At 46.5% G+C, this 20,658-nt stretch overlaps 1 protein-coding gene across 1 annotated transcript in view; it reads left to right on the top strand.

Annotated features, from left to right (window-relative positions):
* Positions 1–20,658, top strand: part of CARHSP1 (calcium regulated heat stable protein 1) — a 60,805-nt gene that overhangs the window by 37,113 nt on the left and 3,034 nt on the right. The window contains exon 4 of the mRNA XM_019540089.1: positions 1,665–1,787. Within this exon, the coding sequence (XP_019395634.1) occupies positions 1,665–1,787 (123 nt within the window). The remainder of the gene's footprint in view (positions 1–1,664; positions 1,788–20,658) is intronic.

Below are 20,658 nucleotides of genomic sequence, written 5' to 3'. Positions count from 1 at the left end.
CAGACCATTGATGAGCATTGCAATGTCCCTTCCCACAAATTTTGGATTAGAGTCCACAGGGGAGCAGTACAGAAAGCAAAGCTGTGCTACCAGGTGGAAAGCGCATAAGTGTTAGCACTAGGTCAGGTTTCATGGGCAGCTGCTTCCCTGTTTAATAGTAGTTATACCTATTCAATCACATCAGTGCTTTCATCTCCCTCAGGGCTCACAGAACTTGTATTCTTCAGCTGTCACCTTGCCTTTCCACTATGCTTTTACATAAGATCACAGTTTTTTTCCTGCTGTGTTGTTTTCTTCCTTTCCTTCTAATAGTCCTTTACTTGCTGAAGGCCAGATGTTAGGCATGTCACCTACAGAACCAGATCCGAAACATCAGCTAGGCATATAAAGCAGGACTGTGGAATTTAAGTACCTGAGCCCAGAAATAACATTTGGAAACACCTAGTCACCTGTCCCCTAATTTTGGAGGTACCTGAAATCCATACAGTACATGCTTCAGTTCTTGATCTTGTCATTTCCCAGGCACCTGAAGGTCTGGGCAAGTATAAAAGAACCTCCATTCTGACAGGGCAAAGCTTGGTGTCTGGTGCACGCGGACCCAGTGAAGCTCCAGAAATTAAGCATTTTAGTCTCTTTCCTGGGAGGGACTTCATCTCCTGATGGATTGGACTTCATACATAGTGCAGTGGTGGCACTCGTTTATACAGTAACCTAGGGCAGTGGTTCTCAATTCCATTTGGGTTTGCAACATCAGTAGAAGAGGTCACAATAAACAGGGATTCGGGTCTGCAAAAAAACACAGATTTTCTTCTTTAAAGGAGAAAAATGTGGGTTGCTCCCTGCCAGCTGGCGTTGTTCCAGCCTGCAATGGGCTGCATGGGGCTAGGGGGAGCAGGGGAGGGCAATCGGAAACAGGGGGTGCCATGCACATGTGGAATCCAAGCAGCAGTGGAGAGCAGCTCCATCCAGGTAAGTCTCTGGGGGTGGGGGGGAGGGGGCACATGGGATGGTTTGAGTGGGTGGGTGGAACACAGGCAACGCGGTGGGAGGGGAATGGGGGACAGGCCATGCTGCCATGGGGGAGGGGATGGTGCGGGGGAGCTGGGCTCTGTGCTCTGCCCTGGCCACAGCGGCTGCCACCTTCTGTGAGCTGCAGGCCCTGGACCCGGGGCACCTGGAGTGGGGCAAGGGGCTGTGGGTTGGGAGTGAGGTGGACCAACAAGGCTAGGGGGCTGTGGGTCAGAAGTGAGGGGCACTGGCAGGTCCAGGAGTGGTGGGGAGTGAGGGGTACCTGGTGGGAGAGGGGCTGCAGATGGGGAGTGAGAAGCCACGTTGAAGAAATGGGGCCTTGCTGAGGAAAGGTTTGGGAAGTGCTGACCTAGAGTCTAGGGCAGTTGTCCAACTATAGGAGACCTAGGTTCATTTCCTTCATTTTTCTGAGAGAATTCAAACTCGCATCAAGGTCTGTGAGGTCCTAGGTAAAGTGTGTGCATTTGTGACAGTGAATGTTAAAGCCGTTGGCATAGAGGGGTGTGTTAATTGACGTGTGACTGAACAGACTGTCATGATCAGTTTGTTTGGCATTTTCTAGTTCTTCTTTCTAGGAAAGCTGACATGTAACTGTTGAATGCGACTTCCTTATTTGTATCCCTCTCTCTTTGCAGCACTGTGAGGGCCTCTGAAGGTCCTGTCTATAAAGGAGTCTGCAAATGCTTCTGTCGTTCCAAAGGCCATGGCTTCCTTACTCCTGCAGATGGAGGGCCAGACATCTTCGTACACATTTCTGAGTGAGTCTCTAAAGTCAGAGGGAAGAGGCTGTAAAGTAAATCAAACTTGCATTCTATGGTTGTTTTTTTTAGTTTTGCTCAGATAATAAAGAAAAATAAGTTGTAATGTGCCATCTCAGTAAGGAACAGTTAGACAAATGTATCTAAGCTGCTCGCTTGCTTATCTGCTTTCCCAGCACTACTGTAAACGTGTAGAACGTAAGGCCGGAAGGGGCTGTCTGATCATTTAATTCAGAGGTTCTCAACCTTTGTGAACATGAGGTTCCCTTCTGTAATTCTCTGAAATCAGCAGCACCTTGGTTAAGAAACACTGTTGTACTGCTTCAGTTTACCCAGTTTATCAGGTACACCTAATGCAAACAGGAGTGCCCCCTCCTGCCACAGCTGCTTCATAGTCCGGCCCTGTCTGCACCTTCTGGAAACAGTGTCATGTGGGACAGGTTCACCTGCTTGTGGCAGCACCCTTGAAAGGGTCTTACAGTACTGTGGGTGCTTTGGTACCCTAGCTGATGATCACTGATCTAATTTGACCTTTTATATTACAAGCCATTAAATGGCCCATGTTACCCCTATGTTGAGCCCAATATTTGTGCTTTACTAAAAATATGGTTTTCAGCCTTTATTTTTAAAACAAATGTTCTTGATGGAGAAACTGCTCCATTTTCCTTCTCGCTTGTTGCAATGGTTAATCACCCTGACTTTTTCTGTCATCATCCTACTTCTTTCCAAATACAGAACAGAAATAAATATTAAATACTTCTTTTGTGCATCATTATCATCAATTTTATCATCAACACCTACTGATGAGCCTATGTCATGTCTTAGATTTCTTTTTTTTTTTTTTAAACATATTTTTTAAAATCCTTGTGGTCTTGATAAACACTTTTCCCCTGATGTCTTTAACATCCTTTATCTGTTTTCTGTATGTTATAACATCTAACTAATTGAATGTATTTCCCACTTTGTCTCGTTTTTCCATAGTAGATGTTTATTTATTTATTTATTTTTGCTTCTAATTCTTCCCTTCAGTCATCATGGAATGAGCCAAACTTATGCTGTGCCTTGTTTGCTGGACTGTGTCTTTTCTTCATACAAATACAGTCTTCTCAAAGAACCCCCAGTTATCTTTCATACTATTTAAATTTCCCCCCCAATCAATTTCTCTTGTGATTTTTTTTCAAGCTTTGGGAAATTAGCTCTTTTGAATCATCAGGTGCATCTTTTATTAATTGGGGACCATCTGTTTTGCCATATTGAATGTAAGAAGGTCATAATTGCTGGTCCCTAGATAACCCTAGCTTTCAGTCTAGATTTCATCATTATTTGTTGTAATAAAGTTCAGAAAAGAGGAATAGTAACTTTTGGGATAAAATGTACTGCCTTCACAGTTTCTAGAAACAACAGCGATGATTTACTGTTGGCTGCAGGAGATCTTCAGTATATGTCTTCCATATTAAAGTCCCTCATAACACAACAATTTTTCTTTCTACACATTACAGATCATTGCTGTTTCTGTTCTCCGGTTTGACTGAGTAGTCTGTATCTAGCCCTCCTGGGCTTTGTTATTGCATTGGTCTGTATGCAATCAGGATCCTGTGATTCTGAAACATCAATAAGCTTAAAACACAAAATCTTATCTTTGAATGTAGAGTAGGGATGTAAATATGATTTTAAAAATATTCATTTAAACTCCTCTATAGCAGTTAAACAATTAACTGATGGGCAAGGTTCTTTGGTTAGATGTGATATCTTTTATTAGACCAACTGAGAAGTGGGGAAAACAGTTCTTAGGAAGTTTTTGGGTGCAGTCACCCCTCCTCAGGCAGAGGGAGTCTCTGTTGGTCTGAGACACCAAGGAATGAGAGATTCTAGTAAGACTCCAATAAACGAACCAGTTATCACTGCACTTATCGGTTAAGTGATTAATCGTTTAACCTTTCACATCCCTAATGTAAAATACTCTGTCTTTCTGTCCTCCTTGAATCTGTCATTCCACTGGGTTTCAGTGGCAGCCATTTATATCAATTTGCCATTTAATATACGGGAGAATGTTTTATTCCTTTTCTTTGTTTCCCAGATTCCTAGCTTTGGATGTATGTAAAACACTAGAAAAATCCTTCTCTTCACATTTTTAGCCATTTGAGTTCATTTTATTCACAGTTCTCTGAGTTTGTATCATGTTTGCTTCCTTTTCTCTGTCCTCTTGCATCAATTTCTCCATTATTCTTTGTCTAATTGTGTAATTGTTTTGCTGTTTTTCCATCTCATTCATGTTTCACTGATACTTCTGTTGTAAAAGTGCCATGCAGTCCTTGAAACCTTTTTTCTAAATTTCCTGTGAAAACATCTGCACAGAACTATCTTGGTTGTTCTCACCTTCCCTCACAAGCTGCAAATCTCAGTTGTGCCTGTGAGAATTCTTACCATGGGACGAAGTGCGTACCCAGTAATGCCAGCTGTCGGGATTTCTAAGCCAAAGTAACTTCAACTCACAATTGCCCAACTAAACCCTCAAATCTCCAGATTTCCCTATCTGATGAGTCCGTGGAGGGGAAGAGGCAGGGGGAGATTGAGGCCCCCACAGTGAGGGAGGGAGAGGGGCAGGAGCAGGGGCTGGGGTGAATGGGGCCCCGGGATGGGGTGGGTCATCCAGAGGTGTGGGGGGGAAGGGGGGCGCAGCTTTCTGCAGCATGGGGGCATGGTGGGCTGCCCACTGTGGGCTTGGGGCTCTCTGTCCTGCTGCCTTTGCCCCAGGAGCTCAGCTGCTCAGCTCCATTGTGCTTCATGCCACCAGGCAGGCAGGGGATGCGCTGCACAGCCAGTGTACCCTGCATCTCCTACCCACCCTGTGGGTGGCAATGGCTGAGCTCCTGGGACAATGGCAACAGGGCACAGAGCCCCGAGCCTGCAGTGGGCAGCCCGCGGGGTATGTGCCCCCCCATGCCTCCCCCGGAAGTGTGCAGTGCTCCAGGGAGGCATGCCTACACCTCTGGATGACCTGCCCTGGGGGCCCCCATTCACCACAGTCCCTGCTTCTGCCCCACTCCCTCCCTCACCGTGGCGGCCTCTTTTTTTTTCTTTTTCCCCCCTCCCTCTTCCCCTGACCCTTTCCCCTCCACTTAACCAACTGGGTGCTGTCTGTGCGTCTGTCCCTGTGTGTCTGCACCTCACTTCCAAACCACAGCCCCCCCCAGCCCTGCTGCTGCCTCTCACTCCTGATCCACAGTACAAAGCATCTTGCCAGTGTGTGCAGGGACCCCCCCAGGCTTCAAACCCCACAGACACACCCCTGGCCCCCAACACCTTCACAGAGAACCTCCCCCCCGACACATGCACACTTAAAAAATAGCATCTCATGGTTAACATGTCAATCTCTTTATTTTTTTTTTTTAATTTTTTTTTAAAAGAGTTCGTCTCATGGTTTTTGGCATAGTGGGGTTGGCAATACTGCATACTTCCTGTGACACCTTGCTGAAGTGGTTATTCACTGTAGTAAGCACTGCTGTCAGTAATCACTTGTGGGCACATTCAAGCTCCATTTCACATTACTGTAATGTTTAGAGGTTCCAGCTAGGAACGAGGCTTCACTGTGCTCAACTGCCTAGCAACAAATTGTATCAAAAGGATTACAGTTTAAATAGTCAGAGCAGACAGGGTGGGATGGGCAACAGTGACCTGCTCAGGACCACACAGGAAACAGAGGCAAAGCTGAGAACTGAACTCTTGTATCTCAAGGTTCAGTGCCTGCTCCAGTGGACCGTGTTGCTTTTCAGTCATCTGCTGCTGCTTCACTCCAGCATTGGCTATCACGTCCGATGATCCCACTGCTATTACCAGGCAGTCTGTTTCTCTTGCAGTGCATCCTTCCTCTTTTTTTAACTTGCATCTGTGTCGATTTGAAAGCGAGTTAGCAAACTTAGTACTTCGTTTAGTAGGACCTGAAAGATTTATATGGGCATTGTTTAATTATGCTCTTGTTGAAGACAGTTTTTCTATTGACATTAATAAAATCAGGTTTGGGTCTTTGATTTAGACATTCCCTATTGAAGTCAGCTTCAGAACTCTAGTTTAAAAAAAATGACATTCCTCTCTCTTGTTAAATTGTACAGTTAGCAAAGTGCTGAAGATTTCAGTACTGTGTAGTTTTTAATTATCCTAAATGTGTTTCAAGGAGGAGGAAATAGCTTTTATGGCTGAATTTGAAGGTATCACTATCTCACCATTCTAAAAGATGATTTAATAACGCCTTTCATTGTGAATGAGAAACTAATCTTTATTAATGGGAATTGCTAATTTTGAAATGTTATATAACTAGCCCATACAGGCTCAGTAGGACTCTAGTGACTCAGTTATGATAGTGTAGTGCCAGTTTCAATGTTACATCTGTGTTTTATCATGGGATTCTGTTCTCTAAGTTTGTGAAACTCTATAAAGGTGAGCTCAATTGAGCCTAGGTCTGGAAGTGGTAAATCTGGCTACTGGTTTCATGCAGTACAAATGTTCCCTTTTGGGACAGAACAGAATGTGTTTTCTGGATTTATTTATTCTACTCTTGTAAACTTCAGATAACATGAGATTTCTGATTTGGAAGCACAAACTGCTTCTGCAATCTGATAAAATCATTGACTCAACTCATTGTTTGAGAAGAAACAGTCAGACTGCTTTCTGCCACAAATGAATATTTTTTAAAATCTGAAACAAAGTCATGATTTTAAATTTAAAGAACTACAATGTAATCATTGAGCTTATTATTTTTGTTTTTCCCTGCAAGGTCTTGGTAAGATTGTCCAGATCTCTTTTGTTTATTTCAACTGTTATGAACATGGGTGCTCAACAGGGCTGTGTGAAACAGCTGTGTTTTGATTCAGTTTCAGATTCAGCCATTTCAGTAGGGCTGTGCAGAACAGGACAGTGATTCGTTTTGGTGTTTTGGATCACTGTCCTGTTTCGTTTTGGCCAAATTTGTTTTGGAGAATCTGTTTCAAAGCATGGCTGAGGGCTGCAGGGCCCCAGCACGGAGCAGGACAAAGCCATGGGTGGCTCATCCAGAGAAGGGGGAGGGCTGCTGCCTTCCATGCAGGCTGGGAGACCCCCGCGTACAGGTCTCTGATCCCTGCAGAGCCAGGTCATGCGGCAGGGACCAGCACTGCCCTGCTGTGAGACCTGGCTCCTCAGGGAGCAGAGACATGCCAGGGTCTACTTGCCACTGCTGCCCACCCTGTGCAGCCCCAGATCTCTGCTCCCTGCAGAGCCAGCTTGTGACAGGGACCAGCATTGCCCTGCCAGGTGACCTGGCTCCGCAGAGAGCAGAGATCCACACCAGGGATCTCCTCCCTGCTGCTGCCTGCCCCATGCTGCACCAGATCTCTGCTCCTGTGGAGCCAGGTCACGCAGCAGGGACCAGCACTGCCCTGCTGCACAACTTGGCTCCTCGGTGAGCAGAGATCTGCGCCGAGGTCTCCTTGCCACTGGTGCCCAGCCCATGCAGCCCCACATCGCCGGGGCAGCAGTGGCGAGCAGAGCCCCGGCACAGATCTGCGCTCCTTGCAGAGCCAAGTCACATGGCACGGCACTAGCGTACGGCTGTTTTGAAGATGTTTCTGAGCCTTCCGTTTCAATTTGGATTCAGTGTTTTGCGTACAAAAATGGCCCGAAACACCTCCAAAATGAAAGGGCTGCCAAAATTTCCCACAGCCCTAGTGCTCAACCTCTGGTCTGCAGGGCTCGGAAAATTTTTGGCAGGGGAGTGGTGACAAGTAATAATGCCACCCTTCCTCTGCTGCCAAATTCTCAAGTGCAGCTGGGTAGGGGGTGGGCCACGCCCCTTCTCTGCTGCCCCTGCAGCCAGATTGGACCTACCAGTTGCATCCAGCCCCTGGAGGGACTGAGCACTGTCCATCTGGCCGGAGGGAGGAAAAAAGTTGGCCACAACTGATTATGAGGAATAGTAAGTTTACACTTCAGTGCAATATTTCTCATAAGCTTATAAAAATGAATGACCTTTTCTGTATGTCTTGTAAAAACATGAAGAAAGCTAATGTCCTATTAATATGGTGTCTCCCTTCCATAAGTAAGCATTTGACATAATAGATTTCTAGACAAATATATCTAGTGTCTGAAATCATTAATTTGCATCTGCACAAGTTCCCAATTTTGACTTCTGCTTTAGCTGTCTACAAATGAATAACCTTGGCACAGCAGCACAAGCTTCTGTGTAGGTAGATCAGCCCCTGGCTAGGTCCCTGTACAGCCTCAGGCCAGTTGGAACCTGGGCTGTTGCATCTATACTGCCAGAGCTTCCAAGTTGCTAGTGTTAAGTAAGCTTGGATTTGTGTGTTGTGCTTCAGTCATAGCTTTAAACTGTCTAGGCGTAAACTCAGTAACATCTGATAAGAAACTTCTCTGAAATCACAGGCTGATGCACAATACTGTGGTGGTTTGTACTATAGGTGCACTAATACACTGGTCCATATCATATCAGCACCGATTAAAAGGAAAATTTACATTATCAGCATTTGGCTTTTTTCGGCTAATGTGGCCAATAATGTCACCAGTAAATGCCACGTGCATGGGTGAAGCTGCAGCATGCACAATGGCCAGGAATGTGACCCAGCAGCTGGGAGAGCAGCATCTGGCTGGTAAGTCTGGGGGGGAAGGGAAGGGGTGTATGGCAGGGGCAGATCAAGGCCCCCATAGTGAGGGACGGAGTGGGGATGGGGCAGGGGCAGGTGCTGCCCAGCTGGGTCAGGGCATGGAATGGAGCCGTGGCTTGTCGGGGGGGAGGAGGCAGTTCCTGCCACTGCATGTAGCTGTGGGGGAGGCATGCGGGGCAAGGGTGGACTGCCAGTGTGGGCAGGAGCCAGGGGCAGTGCCGGGCTTTTCCCAGTGTGGGGGGGCTGGGCTGGTGCTGCGCTCAGGGTGGGTGATGGTGGCGCTGGGAGGGGGAGCTGTTGGGTGGGTTACGGCCATCCCCAAATTTGCCTGGGCCCCTCCAATCCCCCACTCCCAATACCGCCACCACCCACCCTGAGTGCAGCCCCCACCCAGCCCTGCCCCGCTGGGAAGAGCCTGGTGCCACCCCAGCCCACAGCAGCAGCCCACCCTCTCCCCATATGCAGATTCAGGGGGCACATGCCTCTCATGCCTACCCTGGGGGTGCATGCAGGGGTGGCATGTCCCCCCCCATTGTGTTGCTTGCATGAGCCATGGCTCTGTCCCGCGCCCCACCCTGGCTGGGCAGAGCCTGCTCTGCCCCTGCCCCTGCCCCAGCCCCAACCCCAACCCCATGCTTCCTCACCACGGGTGCCTCAATCTGCACCATCACGCCCCTTCCTCCCAACAGACTTATCAGCCAGACACTGCTCTCCAAGCTGCCAGGCTGCATATCAGAAATCGGATGGTTATCGGCCGATATGGCTCATTAATAATCAGCTATCGGTATCGGGCCCCAAAATTCTTTATCAGTGCACCCCTAGTTTCCACTCTGTTTCTTAAATTTGGTATGAAGTGATTTTAGAAGCCAAGTGGCCTTATTGAAAACTTCCTAGCCATTTCTTGGAAATGATTTTCAGTATGATGATATCAACAAGCAAACAGAGAAGATTCTATGATCTAGTCGTTGCTCTAAGGGTGTATGTGGGGCCCTAAATTGAAGCGGTGAGTTTTAAAAAACACTGCTTCAGTTTAGGGCTGCTTTAAACCCCCGTGTTGTGCACACACCCTGCTGACTTATAGTTTCATAGTTTTATAGTAGCTAGGGTCAGGAGGGACCTGAATAGATCATCTAGCCTGACCCCCTGCCACAGGCAGGAAAGGTGTTTGCATGCCTCGGCAAACACCTTTCGGCTCACCCTCTCCAGTGCCTCTCCCGCAGTGGAGAGGGTGAGCTGCCGGCAGGTAGAGTGGTTCCTGGGCTGTTGCGGGGTGGGAGGCTGATGCTTCCCTTGGTGGCAGTGGTGGCCCCCCCCTCCCCCCAGGCGGCACCCACCGACAGGCATCCAGCTAAGGTGGTCCCAGGGGGCACCGTGGTCATGGAGGAAAGCACCGGGCCTCCATGCAGCTTAGGCAGGCAGGCTTCGGGGGGTGGGGAGGAGATCAGGCTCCCCACTTTTCTTGGGCGGAGCCTACTTTCCTGGGCTACTGCCAGGCTGCCTGCAGGGCTTCCTACAGAGCCATGGAGCTGCACGGAGCTCAGTGTTTCACTCTGCCACTGTACGGGCAGCAAACTAGTTTCATAGTTCATCCTCAAAGGAGTTTTACTTTGCTGCACCTCAAGTCATTTAAGGTGCATTACGCCGCCAAATTTCCTACAGCAGCTGGAATGCTGCCAGGGCATGCAAACACCAACATCATTAAAGTGATGCAAAAGCATTTAGCCTGCTTTAAAGTGTCATGCACATATGCTCTCATTTCATCAACACACAGCCTAACATTTTAATTGACTTTAAGACTGCCCTTGCCTTAAAACTGGGCTGGTGGACGCTCGTGGATGGTCCTGTGTCCTGGACCATCAGGCTCCCTCTCGTGGTTCCCTGTGCTCATCTAAGTGTTGGGCTTTGTCATGGCTCATCCCTGATGCACCAAGTGTTCAATTTAAAGCATCATAGAAATGAGCCATGAAGATGTTACACATTATATGTGGATATGCTTGTGGTGCATTTGCTATATTAGCATGCCATAAATTGTTTTTAATGTGTAGCTGGGTTACAGTTTATGGCATGATTAACACATTAATTGCATCCTAAATGTAACATGTGCCAGAGTCCTGGACTTGTTTAAAAATAACAGGTGTCTAGCAACATGTTCTGTGGTCCCACAGGAAGCCCAAGGCAACGAGATCCCTGACCTTCTACATTCTTCTGTTCTTTTAACCACAAAGTGGCCTAGGCTAGAGAGGACTACCATCTCCCAGGTAACAGGGTGGTTGTCTTGGCAGCAGTGATAGTAGTAAATTTTTGGTCCTCATGAATAAATATCTCATCTCCATTGTTCTGCTTTTTTATCAGGGAGCTTAATTTGGGCTAATAGTAGTGTAAATGTTGGGTTTCTTGACTTGTCACAGAAGTATAACAACTCATGAGGCTGTAATTAGTTCTTCATTCTCCATCTGTCCTTCTGTCAAAGGCTGGCATATTTCCTGATGAATGGTCCAGTGGCTGTGGTAGATAGTAAACTGCTGAGTAGGTTCCCCGCCAAGCCTTCAGCTCAGCAGGTCAGAAGGGAAGCGTGTGGAAGAGGAGAAGTGAGAAGCTTTGAAGGAGTATTTTGCATTGTGGGAATACAGTGCATCAGTGGTGACAGACCACTCTTCTAACATGCTCCATAGCGCTAAGTAGGAATCTTGTTTTTCTGATTTGTCAGTTAATTTGGGCATTGGCACAGGGAAAAGATGTGTTTACCCTTCAAGCTAGACTAAAGAGGAGGATTTGGCTCTAAGCCTGCCTGCCTGCAGAACCTGAGACTAAAAGATGGGTCAGCAGAGAGAAGTAACAAGCAAGTGATCAGACACCAGCTTTTAAATAACATTTCCAGGACCAGCTGATTGTGTAGAAAGGGAAGGTGGTGTGTAGCTCTCTGCAGTTTGTTAGCTCTTGGCTCTAAAGAGAAAATGCTGCATTGCAGAGAGACCTTCATGCTGAAATGTACTGACCCACAGTGTTAATGACCTGTCTCTGTTCGCGCTCCCCACCCCTTTCCTCTCATTCACACCACCCTTTTGCATCATAAGCAGTTCTTAGAGAGAGCGCTAGCTTGCTGTACTTCCCCATACGTTGGGCTGCAAACCCTGGAAGAACTAGGTTAATTATGTATGTCCTTAACTAAGGATACCGTAAGACATAGTTTTAGAGGTGTGACTGGGAAACTCTATTGCATTTCCATTTCAGGCCACACATTGTGTGTGGTCTGGAAAATTAACTATGGATGCAAGTTGACCTACAGCTTAATTCATTTAAACAGCTCCCAAGAAGAAAGGGAGTAGGTGCACAGCCAACCAAGATACCATAGCTTTCCCAAGGAATTAAGGACAAAGGTACTGACCATGTACATGAAATCAAAGATGTGCCAAACTGCAATGCAGACTGCATGAGGGAGAGTGGGACCAGCACAGGCTTCGACGGTTCTGCTCTCTCACCTATGGTCTGTGGTTTGCACAGAAAATAAGAAAATGGCATTGCCATTTCATAGTCATTGGCATTCATTTAGTCAACAAACTGACCAAGTCTGATCTTGTCAGCTCATTAGCAGCTAGTCTAATTCTCTGACCCAAGCCTTTTTCCAGGCTTATTCCTGCTTCCTTCTTCTTCTTCCACTTCCTTGCTAGAAGTAACTTACTGTATTTACTGGTATAGCCTGACAAATTATTTCTTCCCAGACTTGCCTTTGTGTTTCCCCCAGATACAAAGGGTCATACTGCTGTTCAGGGCAAACTTTACTCTCCCAAAAGCCATACTTGAACATGGACATACGTGAATGCTCCCAGTTAGCAGTACGCCATGGAACTCCTGCCCTTAGGGCACATGTGCCAAAGAGTTTTCTGATGTTCTGTTCTGATGGTTCTGTGAAACAATCTTTCAGTTTGGATAATAATCCACTGTATTGTTATGAACAGAAATATGAAATGCTTTTTAAAAGACTGAACATTATGTTAACAGGAGCAATTTTGTCTTTTTGTGTTCTGTTTTTATACAGACCGAGGCACTGCCACTTATGATAAAATCTCACTCCTTCCCCACTCCCCACAAAGCTTTAACTGCTTCTTCTTGTGTATATTTGTATCATATACTCCCTTTGCTGTTGGCATGGCAAAGTTACTTGATCAAAAGCATGACAACCCTTTATGAACCAGGAAGAACAGGCGAAGGCTGTAGATAGGCCTCATTTTTCATTTTTGAGCTTGCATCTAATGATCGCATATTCTTTCCCATGCAGCTTTCAGCCACAATTACGCTTAACGTTTTTCCAGATACAGTATTGTTAACTTTGTGCCTGCAGTAAGCAGCGCTAATGAATGAATGAAGGATACACACTGCTCAAACCTAAATGCATTTCATAATGCTGATCCTCATGTAACATTTGCTTACCATCTGGCAGTCGTTCCAGCTGGTTCCTGAAAACCATAACACTCGCTGGATAGATAACTGTTCTTGTATTGACATTTGTTAAATGATGTTTATATGTGATAGATGGAATCAAGCAACGTTGAGGCTGCACAGTATCTTCTCTGATGGTGAAAACACATGGACATCGAAAAAAATGATGGATATCAGATGAAGGAATTATCTAGGGATCATAGTGAAAAACCCTTCCTTGAGCTGCATGATTTAGCAATAGATTTAGTACTGGAATTCAAATAAATGTTGAAAAGATCAAATACAAATAACATGGGAGAGCAAAAGTGCTTGTATGTAGTCACCATCTTTTTTTCTGATCACACTATAAAGCTGACTGTATAATATAGTAACTGATGAGCTTTCAGAATAAACTTGTAAAATGGCTTGCATATTGATTGATAGCTGTTTAAAAACAAAGCCTGAATTTTTCAGAGTTACTCAAGAGATGGGGATGCCAGTTCCCATTATTTTTCAAACTTAAATTGTAGGTAGGATGTTCTTATCCCACATTATTTTTAGGGAGCCCATGAAGCAAAGCAGGTTTTTGTTTATTTATTTAATGAAAAAATTGTCCAAACATGGAGTGTTATAGTTCCTTCTTCTCACAGCTGCTATCCATACCAAACCCTTGGGACAAAGGCAAGGTCAAAAGTGAGTATTTAGCATATGTGAGTCCAAGATATGTCCTCAGGGACATTCTGGTAGCAGCAGAAGGTTGCACTAGATAGCTAGTTTTCATGATCCTACGGGTTATGTATCTTTCATTCTGTCTAATTTACATCTTACACCCCAGTGTATCTCCCCAAGACACTAATTTCCTTTAAAAAGCAGGACCAGGCAGACAATGGAACTATTTCTGGGTTATTAACCCTGAATGCAGATACAATAGAGAAGCATAATTTGTAAGGTGATGTAATATCATTTATTGGGTCACCTTTACAACAGTTGGGAGAGGTGTTAGACAAGCTGTGGCCACAAAATACTCTTCCTCAGGTCCAGGAAAGAAGCGGATACAGCGTAGACTAAATATGTGTTAGAACACATACAGTCTCATAGCACACAGATCTAACCTTGCAGCTGGTAAAAACAGGCACGTCATAAAAACATAGAAAACTAGGGTTGGAAAGGACTTCAGGAGGTCACCTAGTCTAACCTGCTGCTCAAAGGAGGACCATCCCCAACAAGGCTTTGTGTAGCCAGGTCTTAAAAACCTCCAAGGATGGGGAGACTCTACAGCCTCTCTGGGTAACCTGTCCCAGTGTTATATGACCCTTCTAATGAGAGTTTTTCCTAATGTCTAATCTAAACTTCCCTTGTTGCAACTTGAGAACATTGCTCCTTGTTCTGTCATCTGCCGCCACTGAGGACAGTCCAGCTCCGTCCTTTTTGGAACCACCCTGCAGGGAGTTGAAAGCGTCTATTAAATCCCCTCCCTCAGTCTCCTCTTCTGCAGACTAGATAAGCCCAGTTCCCTCAGCCTGTCCTCAGAAGTCATGTCCCCCAGCCTCCTCACCATTTTTGTTGCCCTCCGATGGACTCTCTCCAATTTGTCCACATGCTTTCTGTAGTGGAGTAGCCCAAAACTGGACACAATACTCTGGATATGTCCTCACCGGTGGACATAATCACTTCCCTCCATCTGTGGGCATAATCACTTCCCTCAATCTGTGGGCAAGTGCAGACCAGTATGCTGTTAGCCTTCTTTGCAACAAAGGCACACTGCTCATATTAAGCTTACTGCCCACTGTAACCCCAAAATCCTTTTCTTCAGAGCTGCTGCTTAGCCAGTCAGTCTCCAGCCTGTAGCAGTTACGGGATTCTTGTGTCATAAGTGCAGAACTTTGCACTTGTCCTTATTGAACAAGCGGCTGGAGTACTGCATCCAGTTTTAGGCACCACGCTTCGAGAGGGATGTGGCTAGCACTGAGAGGCTCCACAGGAGGGCCTCTCGCATGGTCAAGGGGCAGAGGGTCAGGCCCTGTGAAGAGAGGCTAAAGGGCCTGAATCTATTCAGCCTCCACAAGAGAAGGCTGAGTGGGGATCTGGTAGTCGTTTACAAACTCACCGGGGGGACCAGCGGGAATTGGGAGAGGCTCTGTTCCCCTGGGCACCACTGGGGGTTACTAGGAATAATGGCCACAAATTGTTAGAAGATTCAGGCTGGACATCAGGAGACATTACTGTACAGTTAGGGCTGCCAGGCTCTGGAACGGGCTCCCAAGGGAGGTGGTGCTCTCTCCTACCTTGGGGCTCTTCAAGAGGAGGCTGGGCAGATACTTCACTGGGGTGATATGATCCTGGCACCTGTTCCTGCCTGGGGCAGTGGTTGAACCCGACCCTAGAAACTATGAAACTATAAACCTCATGAGATTTGTTTTGGTTCAGTCTTCCAGTTTGTCAAAGTCTATCTGAACCCTCACCCTACCCTTTAGTGTATCTACTACTCACCCCAGCTTGGTGTCCTTTGCAGATTTGCTCTCTCCCATCTTTCATGTCATTCATGAAAATATTGAACAAAACTGGCCCCAGCACCAACCCCTGGGGCCCTCCCCTTGATACCGGCTGCCAACTACACACTGAGCCATTGCCTATTACCCTCTGAGCCCAATGATCCAGCCAGTTTTCTACCCACTTTACAGTCCATTCAACCCAGACTTCCTTTGCTTGCTTGAGAGAATGTGGGCAACTGTATCAAAAGCCTTGCTGAAGTCGAGGTATGTCACATCCACTTCTCTCCCTGCATCCGCAGAGCCAGTCACCTTATAGAAGACAATCAGATTGGTCAGGCATGACTTGCCTTTGGTGAATCCATGCTGACTGACCCTATCCCAGAGACTTTCAGTGGGCCTATCTCCAGTTTCACACTGGCGCTCTGAGCAATCGTACAGTTCTGCTACATAAAGCACAACTCCTCCTCTTCTCCCCTGCCTGACCTTCCTGAACAGTTTGTACCTATCCATGACAGTGCTCCAGTCATGTGAGCTGTCCCACCAAGTCTGTTATTCCAATCACATCATAGTCCTGTGACCATGCAAGGACTTCCAGTTCCTGTTTATTTTCCAGGCTCTATGCATTTGTGTACAGACACCTGAGGTAACTAGCCAATTGCCCTGATTTCTCAGGAAAAATGAGACTGCCTCCTGTTGCCTCCTCCTGCTTGCGCTTCCTCCAGATCACCTACTTACCTCAGGGCTTTGAGCTCCATCTTCTGGTGAACTTAATTTAAAGCCCTCCCCACTAGGTTAGCAAGTGTGTCTGCAAAGATGCTTTTCCCTCTCTTGCTCAGGTAGATCCCATTTCTTCTTGGAACAACATCCCGTGGTCAAAGTCGACAATGTCTGTAGGGCCTAAGCCAGAAATAGTGAGCTGCCCTGTCCATCTTTATTTTTCCATAGAATCTGATCCAAGCACACAGTCCAAACCTTCAGGGACACCTGCCCTGCCCCTGTGAAATATGCCTGCTGCTCAAGGGATATTACTTCGGCGCATCTGAGCCCTTCTGCTAAGTAATCCAGGCGGCAGGCTGTGGGCTACTCAGAACAATGAATGGCTCCAGCTGATTCTAGAGGACTTGCTTTAGCTAGGAATGAAGCTACGTGCTTTGATAAAGCTGTGTATGGTACAAAACAGGACCATGTGTATGCACATGGCCCCAGGCAGCCTGGAGAGCAGCTCCCACGAGTAGTGGGGGGAGGAGATTGAGGCCCCTGCAGCCCTGTTAAAATGACAGCCCCCCACCCAGTCTGTCTGTGGGCCAGATCCATCTGGTGTTCCTAATCTGGTGCCTGGGTGACCACAGTGGGCACCATCTGGCTGTGTGGACAGGCTTATCCCAATGCAGCCTCGCAGGGGAAAGGAGCTTGACCTGGCTCCAGGAGAAGGGATCGGGGTGTGGTCAAGCCTTAACCAGGCCCCTGGGGGGTGGGGAGTGAAGGAGGCATGGTCATGCCCCAGTTTGGCTCCACAGGGGATGTGGCCCAGCCCCAGTTTAGAAGCAGGAGTGGGAGGGCCATAATCTGCCCTTTGGGGGAGGGGTTGCAGCCCAGCCTGGCCCCAACCAGCTGTAGCTTGGGGTTTGGGAATTTGGCAGGGGGGAGGTTGGCTGTATCAATAGCCACTGCTCTGCTGCCACCAAATTTCCTGACCAATGGGGAGCCCCACGGGCCAGATGCATTGGCTCCATGGGCTGTTGAGTACCCCTGCTATAGAGGAAGAACATTGAACCAGATATCTCTAGAGTAATCTGTTCCCTATTCAGTACCCTCCCTGGCATCCACCATTTATTGGTTTAGAGATGCCAGAGGAAACTGTTCTAGCTCTTCTGTGTAATGGCCATTAATAGAGGTATCGTCCCTGAATTTATCCAGTCCCTTTTTTGAACCTGGCTCTACTGTTAGCCTCCACCACCTCCTGTAGCAGTGAACTCCACGTGTTAACTGGTTATATAAACCAATATTTTCTCCTGGCAGTTTTAAACCTGTCACCTACTAATTTCAGCATGTGCCCTCTAATATTCTGTGCCTCAGTGAACAACAGTTCCCCATTCACTTGGTCCACACCCTACATGAAACAAGCCTGTTTGCTTTCTCCTTCTGCTTCATCTGCATTTAGTGTATTGCTGTTTGGTGTAGCCTATGTAGCACTTTACAGAGACTTACTTCCCTTTGGGGCTAAAACTAATTACTTTTAAAGTTTAACTTTCGCATGTGTGTATGTGCACCATGGCTAGATAGCTGTTATCTTGTTGATAGAAGCTTTAAACAGCTTCTTCCATCAAACGTAGAACAACTTTGCAAGTGTCACAAGTTTTGTTTTAAGCTGGTGAAGCAACAGTGTGGAGTGCAGCATTCGTCTCACTTAGCACTACCTTTAATGTGTGTGTTTGACTCCAAAGATGATGCACTGGGCTGCAAGGCAGGCAGTAACTCAAGGAGGGACAAACGCTGCTCTGTTCCTAATTCTTTCTGACTAGGTAGTTATTGTTGCTTAAAACGTTCTCTGCAGGCAGTAAAGATGTGTGAAGCCGCATAGCAAAGAACACGTAATTTCAGTTGTTTCTATTGTTTCTCTCATGCTTGCATCTGTGATTTTTATTTTTTGCACGCAGGAAGTTAAGTCTTCACAGAAGCATAGAGAAGTAGAGCTGAAAAGGCCCTCATCTAGTCAAACTCCTCTGCTCAAGACAGGATCATCTCTATCTAAACATGCACTTGGATAGGATAGTTTAGCCTGTTATTAACACTGCATGAAGAACCTTAGCACACAAATGCCAGGCACAGTTCCCCAAAACACCAAGAGCACCTTAACCTGCTACAGGTGAAGCAGGGAAGAGGCATGTGAAATGATGTCTCTGATCATTGTTTCAGTATTTTATTCTTAGTGCAGTGTCCTTTATCAGGACAGTATGTGACTGTCTGTACACTAGTGACCTCCACTGGCTAGGATTAGACCTGCTTAGATATGTCTGTAAGCTGCGTGCTTTGAAAGATGGAAGACAGCATAAGCCCTTGCTATTACCAGCTAAGGGAAACTCTCCTTTAGTTCAAATAGTAAAAGCATGTGCACTTTTTGCAGCTAACAGCTGTGAGTTTTATACCTGAAGTCGTATACATGAAGTTGAGTTTGGATCGAAAGAGTTCACTGCAGCAGAACCTGGGAGCTGCTTTCATTACGTCTTCTAGTCAACGGTGCATCCAAACTGAGTCAGGTTTATCGTAGAGTCCAAGAACAGGTACAGGGGCTTGTGTCCACATCATCTTAACCATCGGTATCTATTAGCCCATGACCTTCGCTCGGGTTTCCTATGGTTCCTACTGCCATTCACATAGACTCAAGTTAAGCCCTTTGGCACCGTGGCCTTGCTTTTTTGGGTGCCGGTTAGCTTCATGTGGATGAATTCCATTTCCCTTGGTGCAGTTAAATGGCAGCTTTTGGTCGCATAAATGCTTGAATTGCCTCCTGTACATAGAAAGCAATTATATTTCCCTGGCACTGTAAGTAAAAAGGCTGAGCACGTGCAGTAGGCTATGTGTTGACCAGGCATATACATAACTATTTATGCAGACCTGTTATAGCCCTTATGTTTAAGGTACAAAAATGTAGGTGCCAGACTCTGGAGAAAAAGAAGCACCTGCCCATGTTTTAAGCTCTAACAGCTGAGTGGTTACATTATACAAGCTTGTCTTCTTTTGGGACTGGCCCTCCGGATGATGTGCGCACTTAGAAAGGAGGTGAGGAGGAGCCTGTGTGACTCTATGGGATGCATGTTGACTTGGAAGAGAACAGGCCCTGGGCTCTAGCCTGCACCCTTGCTTCTGAATGGGCAAAAACTTCTGTTCTGCACTGCCCTCCACCCTTTTTCTCCCATGATTATTAAATGCAAAGTGCAGAGGCTCAGCTTCAAAAGAGTTTCCCAAGAAGGGCTTGTCTAAGCCTTGCCTCATGTTTTGGTGATTAGCAGATGGGGTAGGGTTTGGCTCCTGGGGCATGTTCCTTACCCCCTTGGCTCTTGTGATTAAAACATAGGGAAGTCCTTACCCACATGTACATGCACTTTTTCTCAGCTTTGTGCTCATATATGTGCCTGCTGACACTATGCGCACACATAGGCAGCTGCCTACATATGCGTCCACTGTGCAGTCTATAAACTCATTACTATGCATCTAAAACACAAAGTGGGGACCCGAGTAGACAGCTAGAAAAGTGCCACTCAGACATGCAAAGGGAAATACAATTTCACTCCTAGTATGGCTGTGAGCTTGCATTAATACACACTTGTCTCCACAGTTTGGGCTGCCTTTGAGGTTTGTTGACATGGTGCTGGCAGTTAGGAATATGAAAAAAAATCACAGCTGTCATTGCCACAGCACTGCCAGCAAGAGCTTGCACTCAGAAGAGGGAAAAACAGATCTGGGGTAATTCTGGATTGTCTCTGGGACAAAGCCAGAGTACATTCATCAGACTAAGAGGAGGTGATGAAGTGTCAACCAGGCAACCATCAATGCTTCTGGATCGTGGTGTATGCAGGAGAAGTCTTGCCAAGGCAGGAGCGTGAAGGAGTGCAGGTGGCCCAGGCCTTCTAGTCACCCTTTTGACAGTTGAAACAGGATCCAAAGGCCCAATATTCAGTGACTTAACAGCTGTAGTTATGTATGCATCTGGGACTCAAAGCTAGGTCTTCTGCATAGCAGACAAGGATTCTACCACTGAACCACAGCAGCAGGTTAAGCAAAGGTGATGAAGCTGGGAGTTAACTGCTGATTTTTTTTTTCATGCAGCATTTCCATTTTTCTCCAAATTTGGACTGGAGGGGGGAAAAGATTAGGGGGCTGTCTCTGGCACCCAGCATCTGCTCCTTGCTCTCTGGCATACCGTGACCAGTGAGTTTGTCTCCTTGGAGTTCAGCTCTAGCAGTACAGCCATACATCATCTGCATAGATATCTCTGATAGTCAGGGCAGCTCAGGTTGCAGGATAATAGTGCACTGGGTGAAGAGCTGAGTGTTTTAATACCAGTAACTTTTTTTTTTGCTCTGATATGTTCCAACTGTGCAAAGTTCATGCTGTGTTATCACCCTGGCCTTCCTGCTGAATGGTCTTTTGTTAATGACATTTATTGCCTGCAGTGCAGAAGTAAGGTGCTTCGACTTGAACGTTGGAGTCTGTCAGTGTAGGTAGACACTTGCAGCACACATTGCTTCCAACTGATGACCTGTGCATAAGAGAAAGTACATGTTATGCCTGTCTAGTATCCAGCATGCA

The sequence above is a fragment of the Crocodylus porosus genome, unplaced genomic scaffold, assembly GCF_001723895.1.
Source record: "Crocodylus porosus isolate Cpor-Errol unplaced genomic scaffold, CroPor_comp1, whole genome shotgun sequence".
In the NCBI taxonomy this organism is placed as follows: Eukaryota; Metazoa; Chordata; order Crocodylia; family Crocodylidae; genus Crocodylus; species Crocodylus porosus.
Note: the sequence above shows the minus strand (reverse complement) of the source record. Positions and strands in the feature narration are given on the sequence as shown.